Source organism: Scatophagus argus, chromosome 5 (genome assembly GCF_020382885.2).
Source record: "Scatophagus argus isolate fScaArg1 chromosome 5, fScaArg1.pri, whole genome shotgun sequence".
In the NCBI taxonomy this organism is placed as follows: domain Eukaryota; kingdom Metazoa; phylum Chordata; class Actinopteri; family Scatophagidae; genus Scatophagus; species Scatophagus argus.
Window position 1 is genome coordinate 9,026,319 of NC_058497.1, and position 24,485 is coordinate 9,050,803.

At 41.2% G+C, this 24,485-nt stretch overlaps 1 protein-coding gene across 2 annotated transcripts; it reads left to right on the forward strand.

The window, feature by feature from the left end:
* Nucleotides 1-1,577: 1,577 nt before the first annotated feature.
* vaspb (vasodilator stimulated phosphoprotein b) lies at nt 1,578-24,255 on the forward strand. 2 transcript variants are annotated; one of them, XM_046390409.1, is made up of 14 exons: nt 1,579-2,049; nt 14,346-14,517; nt 16,892-17,072; nt 18,045-18,111; nt 19,514-19,611; nt 20,253-20,488; nt 20,680-20,801; nt 21,016-21,067; nt 21,229-21,256; nt 21,374-21,413; nt 21,626-21,682; nt 22,342-22,411; nt 22,632-22,689; nt 22,788-24,255. In XM_046390409.1, exons 1-14 carry the CDS (start codon nt 2,045-2,047, stop codon nt 22,820-22,822), a joined length of 1,221 nt encoding a protein of 406 aa, XP_046246365.1. In that variant the 5' UTR covers nt 1,579-2,044; the 3' UTR covers nt 22,823-24,255. The 2 variants fall into 2 exon arrangements, with proteins under 2 accessions (XP_046246366.1, XP_046246365.1); XM_046390410.1 differs by lacking the exon at nt 21,626-21,682 and having other exon boundaries at nt 1,578-2,049.
* The last annotated feature ends 230 nt before the right edge of the window (nt 24,256-24,485 follow it).

Below are 24,485 nucleotides of genomic sequence, written 5' to 3' on the forward strand. Positions count from 1 at the left end.
AGACTGAGCCGACATAAATCACACACGAACACCTCCGCACATGTTTTGAGCACAACCTCTCACAGGATCTGATGTTAATATCCGCAAAATTGCACACTCAGCACTGGAAAAAAAAAGGATCTACTTGAAAATTTGAGTCTGCAGAGTTAAGTAGGGACACATGAGTGAAAAAAATAGCAGACTAACAGTTGCTCAGAGCAGTCAGCTTGTATGTCCAAGTGTGTGTGTGTGTGTGTGTGTGTGTAGTGAGACGAAAGGCATATTGGCTTTCTAGATGTTTACACATGCCACACAGACGTAATGCATTCCTTTCTCATCCTCTCTTCCACTTCTGTCCCCATTAGGAAGAAAGAGTGCTTTTACTGTGAGCAATATCTCAGTGTGGAAAACTGGGCCATGAGGCATTGGACTCTTTTTCCTCTTCATTGTTAACAGATTTAGAAAGCATTACTTCAGTTTTTTTTTTTTTTTTCAAAAGATTGCCATATTTCAGTGTCACTACTTCTTCGCCTATCACCTATCTTTTGAATTACAGCTGAGATTGTTTATATTTTCGTACCATAACATTACTCATGAAATTCTACAGAAAGCCTATGTGCAATAACCACAAAAACCACAGTCGCTCGTCGAAAGTTGAAGTTACCCAGACAGCCAGCAGGGTGAGGTGGAGGGCTTGTCGAGGCCCCCCTGGCTCGGATGAGATGCTGCCTTCAAGTACTGCTGGAAGTTAAAAAGACCAACCATGACAAACAAGCATGCAGTGTATAAACTCTAATGTCTGGTTTGCGGTGTTTATCCTGGGCAGCGTCAAATAAAATAATTAAGTATCCATAACTGACGAGGTTCCCTCAAATTTTATTTGTCTTAATTTACTTCCTCAAAGCAACCGTCATATTACCCAAGAAAATGTTCCTTCCCCATCTGTATTACCGAGTTACTACACCCAGTGTAGCAATACATTCCCTAAAAATGCAAGGAAGAGGAGGGAAAACTTCTCGAGTAAACGGTTAATCCGGTCCTGATAATCACTCTGTGCTTCAGAAAAGGTAACTGTTTTGTGTTCACATGGAAATTATTCTGAAATTCCAGTTTTAATGGTTAACAACAGAAACTGATGATAAAATAAGGTACAATGGTTCAGTAGACATATACTGTACCTCAGTGGTCAACTCTGTCTAAATGTACTTGATCCAGTGTACATATTAGTGGCGGTAAAGTATCAAAAGAAACAAATTATGGCCGTTTATCAGACTGTCACACACAAATTAATGTGTAAACAGCATACTATTGTATTTGTTCGATGTGAAGCTCATTCGAACTACTTCACACAGTGCCAAAGAAACTACAGCTGTCCAATAAATGTAATGGATTAAAAAGTTGAAACAGCTTGAATCATTATGGAGAAGCATCTTAAGTTCAAACATTTCGACACTGTGCCTGGGTACAGCGTGTGAGTAAGTGTAGCCTGTTCGTTATTTTCCTCCACTAGTTATCATCTATATGGCAGCTTTCTACTGCTGAGATGAGTCTTTTTTTTTTTTTTAAGCGCACTTGAATGCACCATGGGATCGTAGCCTACTTTGAAGCTGGCGGGTTGGGCCAGACTCCAATGAATTTACACAGACCTACCGACCGACGGAGACAAGAGTCCGGCACTGACACGCGGCTTTCATCTCCAGAAAGAGAGCAAGAAACCAGCTCAAAGTGTGCAAAGAGAACTTGTGCTTTTGGTGTTGCCTCGTTTTTTCTTGGCTTCGCCGCTTTAGAAACCAGTGTGGGATAGTGATTGGAGTTGACAAGCCCGCTCCGCTACTGTATCTACTCTCTCCTCCCTCCTCTCCCGCTCCGCACAAACCAGGAAATCGTCGAGGTGTGCTTTCTTTTATACGGCTCGTGGCTACCCCGTTTGAGGGTGTAGATGCGTGTTTTTTTCGCTTCTTTTCCACAGTTTTTTATTTCACTAGTTTGACTTTTGAAGCCGGACTTCAGCTCTGAAGTAAGCCAAACTTGCCTACGAGGAGAGGATCTCCACTCTGGCCGAACAATGAGGTGGGTAAAGCGGCTCAAAATCCCTTCATCTTCATTGTGTTTCCAGGCTACATTTTGTGTTTCGGCCACGAGTTTCACAAAGGGCGACTGTTAAATCCTGACCCTGTAATGTGTCTTAGGAGTCTGCCTAGTAGTCTAATGGTTTCCAACACATTTAATCGCATTTCTTACTGGGAAATAACTCGAGCTTCTGGCTGTTTTGGCGTTGTTTGAACTAGCAGGGCCACACATGACACTGCAGAGCAGGTTTTTCTGACATTCATTAGTGAATAACTTCATAAAAAATGTGCTCAGTCGCAAAGAAAACCCAGTCCTGTCTGTTCAAGTATAGTTACCTTTAAAAAAAATATTCACAAGTTGAGGGTTGTCGAGCAGGTCAGGTGACAAAACATAGTTTTGTATCTGTTTCAAACACTCCACGTTGACTCCTTTGTTTTGCTTCTCTGACTGCAGGAGTTTAGTATTATTGATGTTCTTAAATTAAACCACTAACCTGCTTTAAAAAATGATTTCAAATGAAGAATGTTGTGTTCATAACAAAGGCCAGAAGTCAGGGTAATTTATAGAGCAATGGAAAGGGATTCTGTCTTGCTCAAAGGCCCTTTGGCAGGGTGGTCTCTCCTTCATACAGGGGGCTCCTTCAGCTGCACATTGACCACTTTGCCTCTCTGCCCCTAAAGCATCTGCTGTTTATATAAAGCCATGCTTTCCACAGCCACACATTCAACCTATCCCTCTTCTACTATTTTTCTCCCTCTGGGAGTACAGAGCTTTGCACCGGGAATAAAATTGCTCTGTAGAAAGCTCATGTCCACAAATTCCACATCCTGTCACAGCCTGTGCAGTTGGCAATTACATGCTTTGAAGCCACTGCTTCTCTGTGATGACTCTTTTATTCCCCCCCCCACCCCACCAACACACACACACACACTCTTTTACATTTGAAAAAGAGTTGTACGCTTCTGTGATGAAACCACTTTTGTTGCTTGAAAACTTGACATATGCAAGTTTAATTCTGGAGCATAGTAAGCAGAGTGGAGCAGGGCTGATAACCTGTGTGACTAGTTCATTATCTCAAACCTACTGCGCTGCCCTATCTGTAACAATATATCTCAGCTCGACACAAGGGCTGGTCCCAGGTTTCTATTTGTTTTTCACATATTTCTGCACAGAAACTTTGATTACAGCAGGAACAGGAGGCACTTGAGTTGCCTGAAATCCTGCCACTGTCATAGTTCCGCATTAAATGCACCCTGCTAATGAGCCCACTGATCAGGTTAATGCAAAGAATACTGTGTTAACATGCAGTACATGTTGCACAGACAGTTCAGTAAGAATTTGATCTGGCAAAGCAAAGGAAATGGAAGAATTAGTAGAAGAAATGGCATCTATTTTCCTGTTCGATGTACTACTTCGGTGTAAGACAACACGTACACACCACTGTAACAAACAACTGTCCCGCCATACATGGTGCACAATAAAATGATTACACGTCATACAGTAAGATAAGCCGGCTGCTTTATTGTCGAATTGCTCATCTGCAACCATAAACCACTTCGGTGCAGCAACTAGACTGCACCAACAACACACAGGCACACACATAAATATGACAACGTCACACATTTCTGTCTGTATTGAGGTTTTGTCAGGTCAGTTTTATTTATAAAGTGTAGAATCAAAAGTCACAATTTGCCTCATGAGGCTTTGCAATCTGTACAGCATATGACACCCTGTGCCCTTCGATCCATGATGAGGAAAAACTTCCTTACAAAGCCTATACTGGCTGGAAAAAAGGAATAAAACTCAAGAAGAACAACAGAAGAGGGATCCCCCTTCTTTATCAGACAGACGTGCAATAGATGTGTCATCACACCCTTCAAAGTGGTGTCTCCAGGCGGTTGATGGGTGATATCTGTCTTGACAATTGTAGTTCTTACTTTATCTGAATAATGCTCCTGCTGACTCTCCACTGTGGCCAGTTCACATCATGTCACCTTGTATAATAGGTAAAGACTGGAATGCAGCTCCGCTCATGTTCATTGTCATTTGTCCCGGTGGTATGTGAATGTTGACACAGAAGTGCAGTCAGTTGGTCAAAAGTTCAGCAATTTGACCCAGTTGAGAAAATGGTTCAGCAGTTTAAGCTGCCTTCCACATTTTTGCCATCAGTATAGAAACTTCCAGCTAATCCAGTGCACATCTGTTGGTTTGAATCAGATGCTCCGAAATAAAAAAATGATGTACTTTTCCTTTTTGTGTCCATAGAATTTTTAAACCCCCCCCCCTCAAGCTCGGTGAACAATGGCTGTGTTTAGAGCACTGTATCAGCATTTCAGACTTATCTTATTCTTTTGGTTAGGTGGCACAGGAAGTTGATCCATCTGCATAATGATTCACTCTTCATTGCCAGAGGTGACTCCTGTTTCCCGCTATGATTCACCGACTGGGTTGCTGACTAAAAGACTTGTCCCGAATGACATAAGCAGTATGGCTGCCTCAGCCTCAAAAGTTAACGCATGTGATGTGAACATACCCACAGACAGGTGTAATGCATCAGCTTAACACACTGTTTGCTATCTAAAGAGTTCCCTGCGTTCAGTTTAAAAGCTGGAAGTGATGGCAAGCTGGGCTCCCCTTCTTTTCTTCTTACACTCTTGTATGAGCGTATTATTGATCAGCCTTAAAAGCAGGGAAATGGCCTCCCCCTCAGTCTCCTTTGTGTCTCAGCTCCAGTTTTTTTTTCCCTGCCTTGGCAGTAAATGGAAAGGAATGCAGCTCTAGCAGCGATCTTTGCAGTTTTGCTGTCATGTTGTCTTCCTCTATCAAAGTGTTCAACTACTTGACCTCAAGTCCCAACAGGCTGGTAGCTGTTTTAAGGCATTTAGCAGTATTATTGTGTATCTCCATATAAGGGCAACAAGAAGAAACTCATTGGTGTTGCGATAACAGCATGTTGTTGCCTAATGTTCATTACAGTGTGTCTGGTGTGTTGGGATGTTGATTTTTCATGTCTCCACTTGCTCTCTTAAGTCCCTTGCCCTATTTTTTTTTTCCTCTGCTGTCATGTTTTCTTTTGAAGTCGGATGTGAATGGCAGAATATGAACAGACTATCAGGCTGTATACAATCAATGTTATGCCCTAATTGTTTTAAAATACAAAATATTCAGTAAAGATATACCTGTGTATTCCATGATCAGTTTAGTTTTCACTTAAATGCTGACATTTTATCGTTAGAAATATTCAAGCCTGCGTTGTTCTTAGCAGACTGATTCTCCTTTCCAATTCACCTTCACCTGCATGCATGAAATGATTGTACTTTTTACTATGAGCATAAGCAGCCTTTCGAAATGTATTTTTCAACCATACCCCTCCTAATACCCACTTTTACCCATGCACGCCAGAAGCAGTAGCAATTTGAGGTAACTGGGGTCTGCTTGTGGGAATTCTTATCTCTAATGGATTAAGAATAGTGGCTTTATTTCAGGCATCATAAAGAGTTGCTTGTTGATGCGCACTTTGAAAAACCGCTCGGTGCATGGCTGTACAGTTGGTGTGACTAAATGATCACAAAGCTCGTTTACTTCATCACCCCACACTCTTCATTATAAAAATGGTCTTCCCTTGTGAATTTGTCTCCCACAACACCCAATCACTGCTTCCCCACCCCCCCCCCCTCTCCTGTAACAATTTACCCCTCTTGGTCCTCCCACCTCGCATACTCATAAATAGGCCATTATGCCAGCCTGCCTCTTGGATTAGACGCTTTGCTACAGGAGTTGCTCAACATACAAAACCTTCTATTGTCTACATGGTGACAAATCCAGTTTCCTCTGTTCTGGCCGATGTTTTTATTCTTTAATTGTGCCTGTAGGCTGTTATGTCCTCTCTGTATGGTACTGTTTATTCTGCGATTACTTATTTTAAGGTTAACCTTTACCCTAACTAGCTTGTTGGTCATGTGTCACCCATAATATGTTTGTCTCAATTTCTGGGGGAAATTATGTAAATTGCTAGCAGTGAGTGTTATGGACACAGTCCTGCCATGAAGTTTTATTGTTATATATAGTACGTCCATATACTGTGATCTAGAGCTGAAACAAATAACTCATTTAGTCAACTGATAGAATTAATCAACAGTTTTGAGAAATTGTGAATTACAGTCATTTATGATTAAAATAACCAGACCAGACTGAGCCTACTTATCACTAATTTAATAAATAAAGTACCTGACAATTTGTGGTTCTGCTTCAAATTTATGTAATCCTCATTGAGAGGTCCAGTAAAACCAGAGGTACTAAATTGAAGCTTACCTCAGTTTAAAGAAATAAATTCTCACATCCTAATGGGCAGGTTGTTGCTGATAAGGTTGAAAAATGAGCAACTGACACATTTGTCCTGTTGGGTCATTTCCTGTCACCACAGAAGTTGTGATAGCGGTTACTAGGAGCAGTTATCTAGAGCATATATTTAACAGTTCCGATGTCAGTGCCTTGACCTCATCCACACTTGTTGTCATTGTTCTGGCCATTTTTTTGCTGATAGGTAGCTTACTAAATATGAAGAAAGATGACACCCTTCTTCATCCCATTTACGAAACTTTGATTGGATGATTATCTCTCCAGCCCGTGAATATAGCCTTGGTGCATTTACCACTCAATGTTTAATGCATATTGATGAACAAGTCTGAGTTATGGTTGGTGGATCAGATGTCTGAAGCCAGGCTGAGAACATACGGGCCTTGAGATGTTTAGATAATTTTGCTTATATTTTAGGCACCGGTGTGAACTCAAGCAGAACAAACTGCTTCATTATTTGTGGCCAAACAAAGTAAAAGACACATGCTCAAAACCTGTGGTCCTTTTGCAGTGGCCCAGCAGTGTGACATTATCCCAGCTGATGGAGAACCTGGGTGTAACAGTGTAGTGAAACCAAAGATTGTTGTGGGCAGAAATACTATAGTAATATATTGTATGGTCAGCACTGCTAATGGGCACAAAGATACGTTGAGTTCATCGGGGGTTCACTGCTTAATGGAGCGTAATGGATGCCAGTGAGTATAAAAACTTCTGTATGTTGTCAGCTCTCTTAATCATTCCGATCTTTCAGGTCCTTGGATCTTAACTTCACTTATCTGGGGTGATGGTGGTTGCTGATACACAAAGGCAGTATTAGATAAAACAGCATTGGAGGAAGCGCTGCAGATGATTTGCTGGGCAGCAGTTTTCTTACATTACCATTAGGCACCACTTAAACTGAGTAGTAAGGGAAGATGAGGTCTGCCCTGGAGAATTTGACCAGATGGGGATCATGGATAGAGAAGAGTCCTGGGATAAAGAGGAGAACCTGTTTGCTCTTCTTCAGTTAGGCTGAACCATTTTCTGCATGAGTGACATTTTTGTGCATAAATAATGATGCACATAATAATCTTGTTTACAGAAACAGTTTTTGCTTGATGCTACGTTAAGCTCCCACTCTTTCTGACCAGTCTGTCCAAGTATCAGTCTGGTCTATTTGAATACTATGCAGTTAATTAAGGACACTGTTGTATGTTGAGGTCAGTTACTTGTTTCTACATAGTTTCAGTCAGTTACAGAATTAACAACGCTGCGTGGATTGGTCGGTTTGGATCTCTGTCTACATATGTCTATTTTCATTGGGATTTGCTTGTGTGGTGCAAAGATTAAGCTCAAGGTCGGTCAGTTATCAATGGACAGGCTTTGTTTGTCGTAGGCGACAAAGCTTTCACTTGCGAGACGGAAAAATGAATCATCAAGGTCTTCGAGAGGTCTTAGACTATTTACTGTTTGCTTTCTAAGGCTGTCCTGAATATCACTTTTTGAAAGCCTCAGTGAGAATTACCCACGAATATTCAAAGTTTTGCTGGGGACTGCAGTCATAATTGGGTTGCAGGTGGATGAAATGGGGTGAAGGTTCTCCTCATTTACACATGAAGCATAGCAGCGTAACGCTCTTTGTATTTCTATACATCCCAAAGATCACTCTCGCACTCCATGTTCACATAGCGAAATTGTTTGGAGTAAAGCTGCCGTCGTCTTAAATCCTAAATCCTCAGCTGCAGAGATGTCTGATTTGGACCTCAATCATCATGACAAAGGCCAGAGCTTTGAAGCATGTTGGTCAGCCCTGTTGTTTTCCAGCAGGAGCTTCTTCTGATGGCTGTACAATTAGTTTTGGTTGGTGGTCTGCATCATACTGTGGGTTGGTTTTATTAAGAGGTGGCAGTACAGAGTGGAATGGGTTCAAACTGGTGATCTGAGACTTTTGTCCAGGTATCCTGTGTCTGTCAAGTAGACTAATATAAGGTCAAAAACTCATGTCCCAAACTCTAGGAGAAGCAGGAAATATAATTAGATGATTTTTTTTTCCTTTTCTCAACTGTCTCTTAAAAGTTTCAGCTGGGAGTGGAGTGAGGACATTTCTTCTCTGGTGCAAAGGAAAGTGTACACAAGTCAGAGCAGCTGAGAAGGAGGAGGGGAGTTTTTCTCCTGAACAGTCAGGCCTGCCTTCTCTCTGGCTCGAGTTGAGGAGGATGTGCTCCAACCTGTAAAAGGAATTGAGCTCAATGAGGAGGACAGAGGTGGGATGGTTCCAAATATGGGCATTGAGTGTGCCACTTGTGCCGTGCCTCCCCTCCCTCAGCCCCGCACATGCACGCACACACACACACACATAAACACACACAACTGGCCTATGCTGCCTCAGAAGCAGGAAGGAATTCATCTCCGCTCTTGAAGTGGTCACACAACGAAATGAAAGTTCTCGGCCAAGTGTTTGTTAAACTTTTCCAGAATGCTGGACAAACGATGCCAAGCAAAGGAGGAAATGAGTCAGCCCTCAGAGAATGCTGAGGGGGTATCTTGGTCGAGGAGTTTGAGCTGAAGATGTCTCACTCCATTCTGTCAAAAATACTGAGGAGAAGAAAAGTTTAACATTAGCTCAGATAGACCAGGTGCCTGTTTCTGTATGGCTGACTCATGGAGGCAGAAAGCAGTAGCCTGCAGCAAGTGTGTGTGTGTGTGTGTGTGTGCGCGCTCACTCATTAGCAGCATGCTAGGACCTGTGAGAGAAGGCGCAGGCATGAGGGTTAAAGACAAAGAAAGGGGGAGTCAAGTTAAGTAGAGGAATGAAGGAGTGCATAATCCAAAAAAATGTAAACTTTTTATTTAGCCTGTAGCATAGTTGGTAGAACAGCACAGGAAAATAACTTGTTTTCCTTAAAGTCTGCAACAACTTTCAATCAAACCTCAGAAAGGTTATTATAAAAAAACATTTCCCCACAGTTCCTCAGTTTTATTTTTTCATCTATGACACCCTCCAGCAGAATCTTCAGAATGTATTAGCATTTGTGTTTAGATTCCCCGCATCTGCCGGTGTCCTCAGTCCAGTTTGAAGAAGGGAGGCTGCGTGGAAAGTTTATTCTCGAGTCTGGGTGTCAGGCTAAATATTAACATTTATGGGATGGCCAGACTCTCAACAACTCAACAGGAACAACACTTTGTTATTTGAAAGCTTATGCCTGCTTTTATAGTCAGTGATAGTTACTGAATATTGACATGAGAAACGAACAAGTGACCTGATATGCATGATGTTCAGAGAGGAACTGAGTTTGTTGTGTGGGTTCATCGAAACATCACTGACAGGTGTATACACTGAGGGTGGTTTGAAGTAAGTGTACTGTCAGATGATCTTAGTCCACTGTGTGTAAGGAGGCAGCACAATACTAACGACATTTTCTTTAAAAAAATTCCTCCTCAAATGAGCTGCATTTGCAAGCTTTTTTTTCTTCTTGTGATACCTAAGATTTTCAGTTGAAGGTCACAAAATAGAAGAAGAAGATAGATGTAGAAAAAGTTTTCTTTTTTCCATAATATCCGTTTTTATCAGGTGTGACCTTCGTCTGGGAACCCAGTTCGCTATTTTTATCAGGATGTGAAGAACAAGGAGGAAGTGGTTTGGTCACACACACACACAGACGTTATTAAGTGATTTATTGTCATTCCCTGTCTGGTTTAAACGTGACATCTGACTGTAGGGGAAAGAAGAAATGTAAAATAATGTATGACAAAATAAAAGTAAGTAATGAGTCACTGTTTGTTCATGAACTGTGACACCTGCTTCTCATTTGATGTATAAGTGGCTGTGAATTGGGTGTGAATCGGTTCTCAAAGATGTGTGGGAAAACATTTTGCTGTTGGTAAGATATGAAACTGCATATTGTTATTTGATTACACTAGCTTGTCAAATGTCAGGCCTGAGTCACATTTGCAGGTTTCAGTCTTCTCGGCTGTCTGTTTCCCACAGGGCAAACTTTCTTCCTGAAGGCAAGAATTACTCAAAAGGCCTGAACATCATTACAAATGATATTCAGCTGTAGTTGTGAGGGCTAAAGAGGCTTTTCAAGTAGTGGTATTATGAACTTTTGAAGGAGAAAGGAGCCTGATGAATTAGGAGGGACAGTGAGCCGGGAAGGGATGCAGAGACAAATGCTATTACTGTACTTAGTGTCTAGACAACACTGTGTCTTGTCTCAGTCTCAGGACTAATGACTGTCTGTCATGTATACCTTTTTATAAAACTATTTCATGATACACAGGATGAATGTACTCATGTTCATTTCACTGTGCTTTAGGTCTTCTTATCTTTGCACCATATATAAATATGAATTACAGTATTATGTAATATATAATATGCGTGAGTGCCTCCAAGAGGCATCCCCTGACAGAGCTTGTATTCCTTTAAATGATTTGATTCAGAGAGAATGATGAAGGGAAGTAGAGAATAGAGGAGTGTGAAGAGGGGTCAGGTAAATGGAGGAGGAGGAGAGAAAAGACAGATCCACTGGGCCTGACTCTACTTGCCAGCACGTTTGGGGAAAAGCTCTGAGAGCACAGCCTTATACAGACATTTCCAAGAGAGCATGTGCCCCAGTCGTGCACTGCGGTTTCCTGTTAACCCCTCGCTGGCCGAGAAGCCACGGAGGGATGAGAAACTCACCCTAGCTGGTAATAACGACAAGAGAAGACAGAGTAGGTTGCATGTTTGAAGTATTTTTCTTGGTGTATGTGCAATTTGCACATGATCCCTGGTGATCATTCCTGCTGAAGTCCTCTGTTGCCCTTTGTTATTTATTTGTATTTCAAAGGGTGGTTGCACAGATCCACCTGAGAGCATCAGCCAGTGACCTATTTGTGCTGAAGAGAAAACCCTCTTAATTCAACTGGTGAGCTTAGTTCCATAGCCAGCGTCAGTGTACTCTCATTAGTGGACTGGTGGTCTTCGTCCAAGGAGGAAGAGGAAAAGATTGTTTTACGGCTGCGCCTGTTGTGCTTTATTCCAGTACTGTGACACAGACAAGTCGAACGCAGCAAGTCTTCTGTGGCCTGTAATACCCAGTGGACCTGGGTCAGCGAATGAGCACACTTGCTGGCAGGTTGACAGGTGCTGAGGGTGTGTGCAAGTCTTTGTTTTAATGTGCGTGTGCCACACACGCTTTTAGAGTCTCACTGTCCGTAGTTTTATCAATTATGCAGCGACTCACTCTCGGTCTCACTCCTGAGCCCTCGCTTTCTCAGCCATTAAATATGCATTCATTTCCCAGTCCTGTTTGTGTCCCCTCCCAGTTCCCATAAGCCCTCTCTGCCCTGCACATCAACAGCATGCTCAGTGCAGATGAGATCAGAGTTCGCTGACATATCCGTCCAACCCAGGTGGTTTTAACCTGCTCCAAGTGACCAATTCTTTTGATTAGTTTGTGTTTTATTTCGTTTTTAATTTTTCTTTTGACTTCAATTTGGTCTCCAGTGTGGGGTTGCTCATTTCAGTTGTTAGGTTAGTTTTTATTAGTTTCTGTATTTATTATTGTTATTATTATTATTATTATTATTATTATTATTATTATTATTATTATTATTATTATTATTATTATTATTATTATTGTTGTTGTTGTTGTTGTTATTGTTATTATTAATAATAATATAAATAAATAAAAATACTGGTCATTTCTGTAGGTACTGTACAGGTTGGCAGAAAGCATAGAGCAGAATATGTCCCTGTGAAAAACTGGACTAACATTCACTACAGGCACAATTATTATAAGACTTGTGCCAAATAACACAATCACAGGAAGGTGTTTTGAAGTTTATATAATACACTTTTCTGTGATTGACAGCAAATCCAAAGCTAACTGATGTGTTTTTAAATTGTAAACCACTCCCACACGTTAGTTAAAGCTAAGTTCTTCTCTGTGTTTTTCAGGGATACTCGAACAGTTTAAAGAAATTATTGCAGGCTTAAAATTTAAGTAGTTCCTGGTTAGAGAAAATGTACATCCCAAGTACTTCGTCATTCATCTAATTCTAATTATTTGCTCATTTTGCTCTTATTTAACCGTGAAGCAAAAATATAATTTCTTGTCAATATAGAATTTAAATGGAAACTGTGACCTGTGTGTGTGTGTGTGTGTATGTATATGTGTTCATTGATTGTTCAGGCTGGGGCTGTCCTTATTAGGCAGTGCTGGCAGCAGGAAGTGGGTTGTGGCTTTGGTGCTGTGTCACAGGAAGTAGCAGATTGTATCACGGGCAGGACAGATGGAGGATGGAGGGAGAGGGGGAGAGGTGGAAGAGATGGATTAGGGTGCTATGGGGAGTGCGTAAGGGGACAAATAAGGAGAGGAGGGGGTGAATGGGGGAAAAAAATTGGAATTGACAATCAACCACTTTTGTTTCTGTGTATTTCTCTACCTTCTGTACTTGCTGTTGTTATTTTGAACTTGCTCCAGTTTATTTATGCATCATGTTTTCATGGGACATATTTGTTGTGGTATAAAATTGCAGTATTCTCTCCTACAGTGAATGATTTGTTTATCTCTAGATTTCAGTGTTTGAAATGCAAACACCTATGCAGACTCTCTGCAGATTCTAAGGCTGCTACCTACACTTGCACATGTGAATGTGTTGCAGCCCGTGTGTATTCCGCCTGCATGGTACTATAAATAAATATTTTGTCACTGGTCTCACAACACATGTTTTCTTTACAAACTGTGTGGAGGTGGAGGTTGATATAGAGCAGGTGGAAGATTCCAGAGCCTCGTCTCTTTGGCGGAGCTCGGCACAACTTCCTGTCTTTGTCAGCCTCCATTGTTGTCTCGCCTCCCATCTTGTTTGGCATCAAACTAATCTCTTTTTCTCCTCTCAGATCAACACTTTGCTGCATTCTTTCTCTTAGTCTTTCACTTCAACACATTGTTTTGACATGAATACATATATACAAGAGGTGGAAAGTATCCTCTGCTCTCTGCACAGATGCTAAACATTACACAATCATCAGAAGAGCTGCAATAATTTGTCGATAAATTAATCTGAAACCACTGAGTGACAGTTTCTCCAGCATGAGGATTTCATGTTTGCTTGTCAATGCATATAAACACATCATGTTGTATGGTCCATCAGGTGTGTGTTAATATCACAGCGCACTTTCAATAGCACTATATTGGGACTCCCATCTCTTAAAATTGTGTATGTATTGGGTATATGATGAGTGTTACTTGTCTGTTTGTCCATCCGGTGTCTCCAGTTCGTCCTCACCTCCCTGTGTGTTTGCTTTTTTCCTTCAGCTGCAGTCCTCATGACATACCATAATCTAATAGTTTTTCAAATTGTTAAAACAATTGTATAAAGCTGTGATTAAACAAACCAAAAGATATTGTATAAATAAATAGCTAAAGGGTATAAAATTGTTTGATTCACCAAAGCTGAAGTTCAGGCTCATTCCTGTCACTCTCACAGGACAAAAAGAAATGAGTCATTGTCAGCAGTGTCTAGATGCAGCCCTGAATATCTGTTAATCTCCACAGATCATCAGGGCTGTTGCCAGAAAAACCAAACCAAATATTTGTGGTAATAATGGTAAAGGTCTTTGATAGAAAGTTTTATCAGCTGAGTGAGCATTTCTAACCACAAACCTCCAGTTTAATTTAGTGGCTTGCCACTGCTTTCTGGTCTTAGGTTCACACCAAATGTGTAGAGTTGTGTTGTGTAGGCTTGAACGAGCAAATAAAATGATGTACCTCTGAACGCCTTTACAGATATAATGAGATCCATCTCATACTGGTTTTGCCTTAAACGTGAAGCTTGGATGTCAGTACCTTTTTTGGAAGATGAACAAATCGATTCTTACTGACTGAATCTCAAAATGTATTTATTTCTTTAACAATTCACATGTGACTTATGCTCTCAAAGCTCAAATTAAGGTTGTCTTTCTCTCTGTCTGTCAGTGAGTCGAGTATTTGCCAGGCTCGGGCCACTGTGATGATCTATGACGATGGCAATAAGAAGTGGCTGCCGGCAGGAGCTGGGCCCCAGGCCTTCAGCAGAGTCCAGATCTATCACAACCCCACCAACAATGCCTTCAGGATAGTGGGACGCAAGATGCAGACGGATCAGCAGGTGTGTTTATGTGTCTTTGCCTATTAAAGTGTGAACGTAGTTAAGTCATATGACACCCTATAGGTACCTGACGTTGTATGAGTAAGCAAGCAAGTGTGAGACCGACTATCTTTGTATGTGCCCATTAATTCACATTACTTGTCTGATACCATAATCAGAGGACACACAGAGAATATTTACTGTATATACTCTAATCAATTTAATTGATAATACCTAAAAAGGCATAATCGTTAAATCGTTTTAATCGACTCTTAAATGCATTCATTTTGTCAAATATTTACTTTAATATTTGCTTTATAATATAAAGTATATAATAGCTTGGACTGTATAAACGCAAGACATTTAGTGCCAGTATGTAAAGCTTTGATATTAACCACAATAATAATCTTTTTAAAATAATAAAAAGTATGCCACGTACTGCACTGTTGCACTGCACTACTTCTGCTTTTTGTTTCATATGATCAAAATCTCAATCTGTTAGCAGAATGTGAGAGGCTGCCGTGCTGGATTCATTGCTAAAAGTTCTCAACCTGACAGGCACTTTTGTTCATGTTGTTTATCTTGTCAGTAGCAGCAGTTATTCTCTGTTGTTGTGCTTTGCGAATGAGACAACATACAAAGAACAATTCTGTAAGTGCTTGAGGGGTTATTTAATTTTGCAGTACTTTGCAGAAGTCGCACCTTTTTTGTAACCAGTTCTTCTCCCCCATGCTGGTTAATTTGGGATGCCTCCTGCTGTGTATTTACAATTTCATTCTCCCCCTCCATGTTTTATCATCACCCTCTTCCCCTGTGGTGCTTGACAAACCAGCTGTCACAGTTTTTCCTAATTTTTAGATAGAATACATGATTATCCAGAGGTATATTGATAGTATCTCGAAAATATGTGTGTATGTGCCTGCCCACACAAGCACACACACATGTTGCACTGTTTGCTTGTTTTCGTAATTATGGTTTAACACTTAATGTAGAATGACTGTGCATACACATTAATGTAACATAGTGCTAATTTTGGGCATGACGCTGGCATAGTGAGAGACTTCCTTTCTTTTCCTGAGAAGCCACCAGCATACTGGACAAGGAGATCAGAGAGAGTTTCCCTGTTGTATCACCAGATAATTGACCAGATATCACCAGATGAAGGTGAGCAGAGAGAGCAGCAGAGTTTGAAAGCTGGAGTAACCGAGTGTGGGTGCGTCTATTCTTGTCTACACCCCCTGCTCTCCCTGCTGCCTCAGTGTCTCTCCTTCTTTAAACATTCAGGACTCTGAAGTGTTCCCCAGAGACAGGTCTTAAAGTGGATGATGTTTCCTGTGAGATAGTTAGCCTGTTCAGCCATTTCCTGTGACAATTTAGAGAGAAGTCTGATACCCAATAAGGACTCTGTGTTGGATAGAGATGTGCAGCTTGGTTTGGGAGGGTTCTGGATGAGAGGATAGAGGAGCTAATGGCAGAGAACACTGGATGGCTATTTTGTCTCTGCTGCCATGTTCTCTCCATTTTCCTCCACTCGCTCGCTCGCTCTTTCTCTGACTGTCTGTCTACGTAGAATAACTTTTTGTAGTTTTCGCGCTTGTCTTTTCAGTTGGTTCTGTGCATCCCAGCCTGACTGTATGATTAAACTGCTTTGAAAACACAAGTGAAGGTTCTTTGAGGTCGTTTTGCAGGCGTTCAGGCTGTTGGAACATTCTGCTTTCTTTCACTTACAGATATAAAAGCTCCTTTTATCCTGAGTTTTAATGTTTCCCAGCTCATATCCTAAGTCTGTCCCACCTGCCTTTCTTGCCTTTTGACAGCACTGTGGAGAGTTTAGGAATGCCGCTGTGTGTAGTGGCAGCTGAACTTGCTACCCTCTCTTTTCACTGCATGTTGCCCGCTGTGATATTCACCCTGACAGGGTCTCCTCTCCTCCTCTCCGCTCTGTGGAATCCAGAGGCTGTTAAACAAATAGCGAAATGGCGCGTCAGCACATTCAGGCTGTGCTCAAACCCTTTTTTCAGCCTGGTTCATAGGCTTCACGCCACCTGCTGGGTGGAATATAAACCAGGATAATCCAACAAAAATAAAACAGACACTATAATTTTAAACACAAGCAGGGATGTGGGTTTGTGGGCTTGAGGGTTTTTTTAATAGTTTTTCCAGGTTCCTAGTGAGGGATACAGCTCCAAGCCCTTTTTTCTTGTCGACTACCTCTTTTTCAGTATTCAAACGTCTGAGCTTTTGGATTTGATCGAAATGAGACCTTTAGAACTATTTAAAAGTAAACTTTGTCGTTATTTGTTAGACAAAAAGCTACAATAGTACTAATTTTGTTCTCTACCAAAAGGATCATAATGCTGATCATCCTCATGTCCTCTTCCTCCTCCTTCTCCAGGTGGTTATAAACTGTCCAATCGTGAGAGGTCTCAAGTATAACCAGGCCACACCAAACTTTCACCAGTGGCGGGACGCCCGGCAGGTGTGGGGGCTCAACTTTGGTAGTAAAGAGGATGCTACTCTGTTTGCTAATGGCATGTCTCACGCTCTGGAGGTACTCAACTCCATGGCAGACGCAGGTAAATTCTCAAGTTCTCACTTGATTTCTCGTTCCATCAGCATCTGCAGTTACTTTATGAATTTTCCTGTTTGCTTATCACTGATTGAGCCTCACTCATGAGATGCTGCCTACATACAGACTTGGTCATAAATGTCATAAAACATTTTTTTAGGCTCCCTCGATTGATCCTCATCAGTTGTCCAATACCTTGCATTCCCATGTTGTGCCCTTATTATTTCTGCCAATGCCTTTGTCACACCGGTTTACTGACTTTACGTAGGACTATTTGGGTGGTCTGAAAGGTGCGAACCGAAGACTTTCACATCTAAATAAGTGATGTATTAGTGAGATTGTTAATATTCAGTGTCTGTGTGAGGAATGTGCTTTGTTTTGTCTTGTGTGTGCTGTGCTGTGTCTGTGCTGGCTCTGGGTACAAGACTGGTACCACTTGGGTTTTCATTTTTTTCATGCAACTAAAGTGAAATTGAATTTGCTTATTCCCCTCCGCTTTAATGATGTTCTCCTGTTTATTCTGACTCGTGAGACTCGTTGATATTCTGCCACAATCTGTATGTCAGTTATTGGAATCATTGCAATATCTTCTTCGTCTTTGGTTGTAATTGTTTACACCAAATGCCTCTTTAGATAAAACTTCTTCCTTTGCATGCTTTTGCTGTTGAATTATAAACAAAAACATGTTACTGTAAGAGCTCTGGTAGAGTGTGACAAGCCAACTGTAATTATAGCTCATAAAATGCCTTAGAGGACCAATCACTGGTGCACACCTCCCTCTGTGAGCCCACTCACACCTAACTTCATTGGTGGAAAAGGTGTGTATGCCAATAAAAGCGCATTAAGAGTGTCACATAAAACAAGTCATAAATTAAGTTATTACTAGTTATTGTCAGTTATAAATAGTAGTTAAAACCATCCACAGAATCGTCTTATCATTTTTCGTTTGCATTAATGTTTTCTGTGTGTTTATTGGCAGGTTATGCAACCCTCCCCCGCCCAGTGTCAAATGGACCTTCTCCGGAAGAGCTTGAACAACAGCGGAGGTACTGTCAGACTTTCTCTAAATGGAACACATCTTTGTTTTTCTTGTCCTAATTTATTCTGAATACCCTTGGGTGTCCTCTGGTCCTGATTCAACAAAAGAAATATATCCACATTTGACAACATTATGAGGTTTATTCTGGGCCCACAGGCTGGATTCACCACTACAGATGGCAAATGTCAGTATTTATTTGAAAAGCATATTTTCTTTTAAAGCAAGTCGTTTTACAATATTTTTCTGCTAGGTTTAGTTGCGTAACAATTGAGTCAAGCTGTCTTGGCTTTGTGGTAGCTCTGCTGGCACAGGTTCGCACACACGCATATGTAGAGGATTTGATGGCATTAGCCTGACGGTGCTAAACCCTCAGTCAGCCCTGTAGGTTAAAGTTCAAAAGAACAGAAAGGCGGCCACTTCTCGCGTCAACCCCACCTTCTCTCCATCTATCTGTTCCTACGGTGAGATTTGTTGTGGTGACACCGTGTACGGCTGCGTAGACGAGGCATTAACCTTTTAATCTCATTTAGACTAAAAGGTAATATGTGACACAGTTGGGGATGCTTTGTGATTGGCTAGAGTGCCTGTTTGTCAAATAACTAGTGTTCCCAGTGGCTGCTGATATACTGTGGTTTAGGAAGCCTTTAAAACCTTTGAAATCCAACATCAATGCTGGTGTTGTTGGGTGTTATTTGTATTAATGATTTTAGCTCTAATGAACATGGATTTGTAATATTCACTATTATCAAATGGTTGGAAGAAAAGAAAGCTGATAAAGGAAATATAAGAAAGTAATCTCCCCTCCCCCTCCTGGGCACTCTGTCTAAGTCAATAAGCTGTGTTTTAAATTGCAGCGACTCACTTTGTGTGCATGATTGTATGTGGACCCATGTGATTCTGAGTACATTATATGTGTGCTCTTCTGTATACAGCTGTTGTGAGTGGCAGATGTGTTGGGGGAAAGGGGAGGGGAGTAGTAGTGAATTGAGGCAGCTCGAATTAGGCCACCGTGTCCAACTGTGGACTTTTTTCAGTGGCAGGCTAATCAGATGCTATGAAATCAACCTCTCATTGTTTCACCGAAGTCGCCATATTGAATACAAATCGTCATTATACCCCAGTGCCAAATGCTATAATTAGACGGAGTTGCTCAAAAACAATGGATTTTGCAGAAATACTCAAATAATCTGCAGGACCTTTACTCATTAACGGGGGATGGCATTATCCAAATCTGGCATTACCCATTATGCCCTTTTTTTTTCCTCTCTGCTTTATGCTTACTTGGTCTAATCATAACAGCCAAATGAAATATTCTAACTTTCAGCTTCATTTGTCTGTTCTATTCATCCACAAATTTTACTCTGAGCCTTTTGAATGTATTTGTTGCTGACAGATGTGTTTACACTTAGGCTGGAGCAGCAGGAACGGGAGCGACAGGAGAGAGAAAGACAGGAGCGGGAGCGGCAGGAAAGAGAGAGACTGGAAAGAGAAAGACAAGCTGCTGCAGGTCAGGAAACACCTGGGCTGGTCAACATAACTGCACTTAACTACAATACAGTTCAGTATTAGCAGTACCTTACATTTCACTGGACTTCTTCTTAAGGGAACTAAGTGATAACCATTTCTTAAGTCCCCACACACTGCAATAACAGAGGCCTTGGTTAAAATTTTGACTGTATAATGCCAATTTCAAGGCATGTCAGCCTAATAAATCATAGTGCTGGGATGTAAATAGAATAAATATATATGCAAGCGAAGTTGTATTATCAACAACATAAAAGCACAGCTTTGACATGTTTTAACCTTATTTTAAATTGTTGCGTCGGCCAGTGTTTTCTGCATCATTTCCTTACATTGGTACGTAAATGTACACCGTAGCTACAGTCACATTGTGGCAGTTTGGTCCTGAATTTCTAATATTATTAGAATTTTAACACATACTGTCCTTGGGGACCAAAAATCTAAATCGGCCATCTTGCATTATGATTTAAGATCACTGTTTTGGATTGTAGACTAACGATTTCCACACCTCCACCACAATTGTCAGCTGTATTAACACGACAGTGCACCTGCATCATCTGTCTTCAGCACATTGATTTTGGTTAATAGTTTGGTATAGGTCACCGATGGTCTCCTGTTGTTTTGTAGTCACTATTCCTCCAGCCCCACCATTAGCCCCTGGAGGACCCGCTCCTCCACCAGCCCCTCCTCCACCCCCCGGCCCTCCTCCAGCTGTTGGTATTCCTCCCCCGCCAGGGCCACCTCCCTCAGGACCTCCGCCTGCCCCACCTTTGCCTGCTGCGGGAGGAGGTGGAGGTGGTGGACCTGGTGGAGGGGGTTTGGCGGCCGCCCTAGCAGGAGCTAAGCTTCGCAGAGTATCCAAGGTGAGTATTCATACTAGGGGGGTAGTCCTGTTACTTTGTACTATAGTTGGATCCTTGTGCTTTTCTGGTAATGCCAATGGAAATATGATGATGGAGTCTTGTTTCCACATCCATCAGTGGTTTCTAAGTCATCATGCTTGCACTGTGTCTACTTTAATCTTTTGTATCCCTCTGCTATCTGCTGCCCTCAGCAGGAGGATGCAGCCCCTACATCTGCAATAGGCAGAGCTGACTCCAGCCGCAGCAGCAACTCCTCTATTGGAGGAGGGGGAGGTGATCTCATGGGTGAAATGAGTGCCATCTTGGCACGAAGGTGGGTGACATCACTAGTTTAAGATGGATAAAAAATACAATGCCTAAACTCAGTGAAACAATTAAACTTACTACTTACTCTGGTTTTGTAGAAGGTAGCCATTTATATCCTTTCTCCTGTGATTAATCATCATATTTAAAAAGTATTGTGTAACTGCATAAAATTCCCAGTGTATTTAACTGGTAAAACTTAAACTGACTCCTTGTTACATCAGGAGAAAAGCTGCAGACACTGGAGAGAAGCCACCTGTGAAGACACAAGACAATGTAAGGGTGTTTTGTAAGACTTTTAATGCTGCAGAGATTACAAACATGCTTTCATATCGGTCATGACAATGTAGCTGATTGATAGTTCCAAATAAAATTGAAATGGCAACAGACTGAGGATGACTCACGCGTAACAAAAGGTCTCTGCCTTTTCTGTACAGGATGATTCAGAGCCTCAAGGTCAAAGTGGTGAGAACTGAACATTTTTATCTGTAGCCTGCCACCCACATTAATTTTAATATTCATTTTACATAACACACAGGGTGTATGCTAACAGCTTTTGTTTTTATACATTCTCCTTTTCAGACACCCTTAGAAGACCTTGGGAGAAATCGTCTATGACCAGGTAATCCAGGATTTAGTTCGTGCCACATTGGCATCATCAGTAAATCTTAAATCCCCCACCCCCCATGCCCCAGGTGTTTGGTGTCTCGTGTTTGAACTCACCCAAGAGTAGTTTTCATCAGTGCGATTGTGGTTGTGTGAACGTGTGTGCTTTTGTGTGTGAATGTTTTCCATTTCCATTCTAAGAGGAGGGTGTGTGTGTCTCACTAACAGGAATAACTCCATCACCAAGAGCATGGATTCCACTTCCTCATTGTCCCAAGGTTCCAGGTATACATGCTGTCCTGCTCACTCATGACCTTAGTCCCCCTTGGTTTTCTTTCCTCTTCAGGTTAGCGCAGCATCACTGCAACCTACCTACTGGGGTAGCATGTTTTACAACTGATAGCACCATCTAATGGATCACAGAATGACATGCACCCAAGGGACTTGAAGGTGGCCCTGCTGAGTGTTACCTCTGAAAACTGTATAATAAAACTGAAGCCTGACAGTGTGATCAGTGCTTATTTTCATATGTCAATTCTGAGCACTGGGGGTTGATGCTGTCCTCTTGTGGTAAACTTAACCACACTCTTTTTTTATAGCTGTCTTCCATGGCTTGTCTTGTCTGTATGCTGTAGCTGAGGGATCTGTATGAAACTGTAGTGGTTAAAAGGTGGATAAATTCTGATCAAATGTAATACAAAGTCAAATCGCATACATTTCCTGCAAACAAGAAATGTAAGCAAAGTAAATTATTTTGTACAGAATTCCAACTTTGGGTGTGAGGACTTTTCTGCAACTTTTTATCCACTATTTCTTCATCCCTCTGGTGCTAGGGTTATTGTACTGGTGGCCAGTCAATGCAGTGCCATGGACCTTCTTGCCTTACTGTGAAACATGAACATAAACTCTTTGTCTGTATTTGTGTGTGTCTTGCCTTGTTACAGGGCAAAGCCTGCTGCCAACAGTAATGATGCAGGTGGAAATGATGACTCGGATTTAGAGAAAATGAAACAGGTGACTTTCTCACCAGCATCTAATATTTAATCATTCTTAAAAATTTTATCTAAAACAACGTGTTACTGGCTAAGATAATTGTATTGTGTGTGGAATAATTAGTTGTTGACATCTGCCATTGAAAAACCTGTGTTGGTCTGTCACTGCTGGTGCTAAATTAAAGAATTAAACCACTGTGTCACTGTGACTGACTGTCTGTTTGTCAATCATCATTCTATAGGAGATCCTGGAGGAGGTGAGGAAAGAACTACAAAAAGTCAAGGAGGAAATTATTGGAGGTGAGAATACTTGTTGCTACCTAAAGATTTAAATTTTGCTTCAATATACAGTATTTGGGATATTGAATGTTTTTTTTTTCTCCTCTCCCCTTTCACAGCCTTTATTCAGGAGTTGCAAAAGAGAAGCACATAGTTCTGTTGAGTGTCAGGTGTAACAGAGGGATGTGATAGATGGAGTTGGTTGAGGCCCTGTTGGGACCTCTCCTCCACTGTGCCCTCCCATGTAGCCCAGGGATTTCTCATATTTTCTCCTACTCATTTTCTCTTTTTCTCTTACACAAACACATGTGAGCATACTTGCTTACGTGTACATAATGCATATTCACTTCATGTAAATGGTAACCCAGGGAACCTCTTCACATCGCCTTCCGGCACTTTTGATGATCGCTCAAGAATATTGCGAAGGTGATCGCATCTATCCCCTGCTCATCCATCCCGTCCCCTTTTGTCCTTCATGTGTTCTGTTCATCTGATCCAATTCAGAGCACATAGCTGCAGCCACAGTTGCTCTTCCAGTTCGCCATCATGTACACTCTCCAATAACCCTTTTTTCTGCAGATAACCTGCTACTTGTGTCTTCTCCCTTCTGCTATCAACACATGATATACTGACAGAGCAGTCTTCAGTATTCAGGGACAACATATTAGTCACATTTTTACTGTAATAGCAAGATGCTGGCATGCTGGGATCCTTTTTTTCTCTCTTTGTGAGTTGGCAAACACTTACTCAACCTCAAACACTGCTACAGATGGTTCAGTTCAGACATCTGCTAGTAAACTATTGTCTCTAATGGTAGTTTGAGGTAGAAAAACAACAATTGAGGATTGATCAGAAACCCTTAATCCCTGACTACTGCAGTGTCTCTCCCTCAAGTGGACTTTCAGCTCCCAGCAGTGGCTAAGAGTGAAAACGGCACAACACAAGCCTCCGCTGCTGCAAGACACAGAGGTTGGAGGAAGAGGACACAAGCAAAGGGAAGCTGATGGACAACCTGAGTGCTGTGATAGAAGAGTGTGTTGTAGTTTTATGATATGTGAGAAATTTATTCTCTTTGCATTGCACTTGTTCCAGAGGAAGTTTGTCTGCGCCACACTGCCTTGACAGACTATTCCCTCTCACTCAGAATGAGATATTTGTTGGCCAGTGTAGTGGTCCTACACTGTGCTTCAGCTAGGTTTTTTTTTTTTTTTTTCTTCTATTCTAGCTATGTTTTCTAACTTTGAAACATGAATATGGCCATTATGAGGTCAATTAATTTGGCCATGACCAACTGCCTTGAGAATAAATATATAAATATATATATATAAGGAAAATATATATTTGTTTTGAGGGAAAATGTAAGCAAAAATGAAATGGTGTTTCTATTTTAATTGAAATGACTGGTGAATGGGGATTTTGTTTTCCTTTTTTTCAATGATTGTTTTCTTATGAAATGTTATTTTGGGTTTACTGTTTCTTTTTTCTAATAGAGTCTAGGCTTTTTACACTGAAATATTAAGAAAACAGCTTAGAGACACTGGATTAGAAATGCCTTTATAGTCGAATACAGCTGCTTCTTGAAATGCATTATTTTGTCTTGAGTCATCATTGTCATCCTGTTGTAAGATTGCTTTGAATTCAGACTAATGGAATTTTATGAGCTATAGGGCTATATTACCCTCACTTCCTTAGGCTGAAATCAAAACTCATCTGTTTTGTACAAGCATTTGAATTAGACCCTGGTTTAGAAATGTTGCCCCATCTGAAATTTTTCAGGTGTGATTCGTGACTAAATTATAGCTTCAAGACAATTTGTA

Coding starts and splice junctions, on each gene's coding strand:
- vaspb (XM_046390409.1), top strand. Junction 14,518..16,891: donor AGATGCAGACGGATCAGCAG/GTGTGTTTATGT, acceptor CTCCTTCTCCAG/GTGGTTATAAACTGTCCAAT. Junction 20,802..21,015: donor AGTGCCATCTTGGCACGAAG/GTGGGTGACATC, acceptor TTGTTACATCAG/GAGAAAAGCTGCAGACACTG.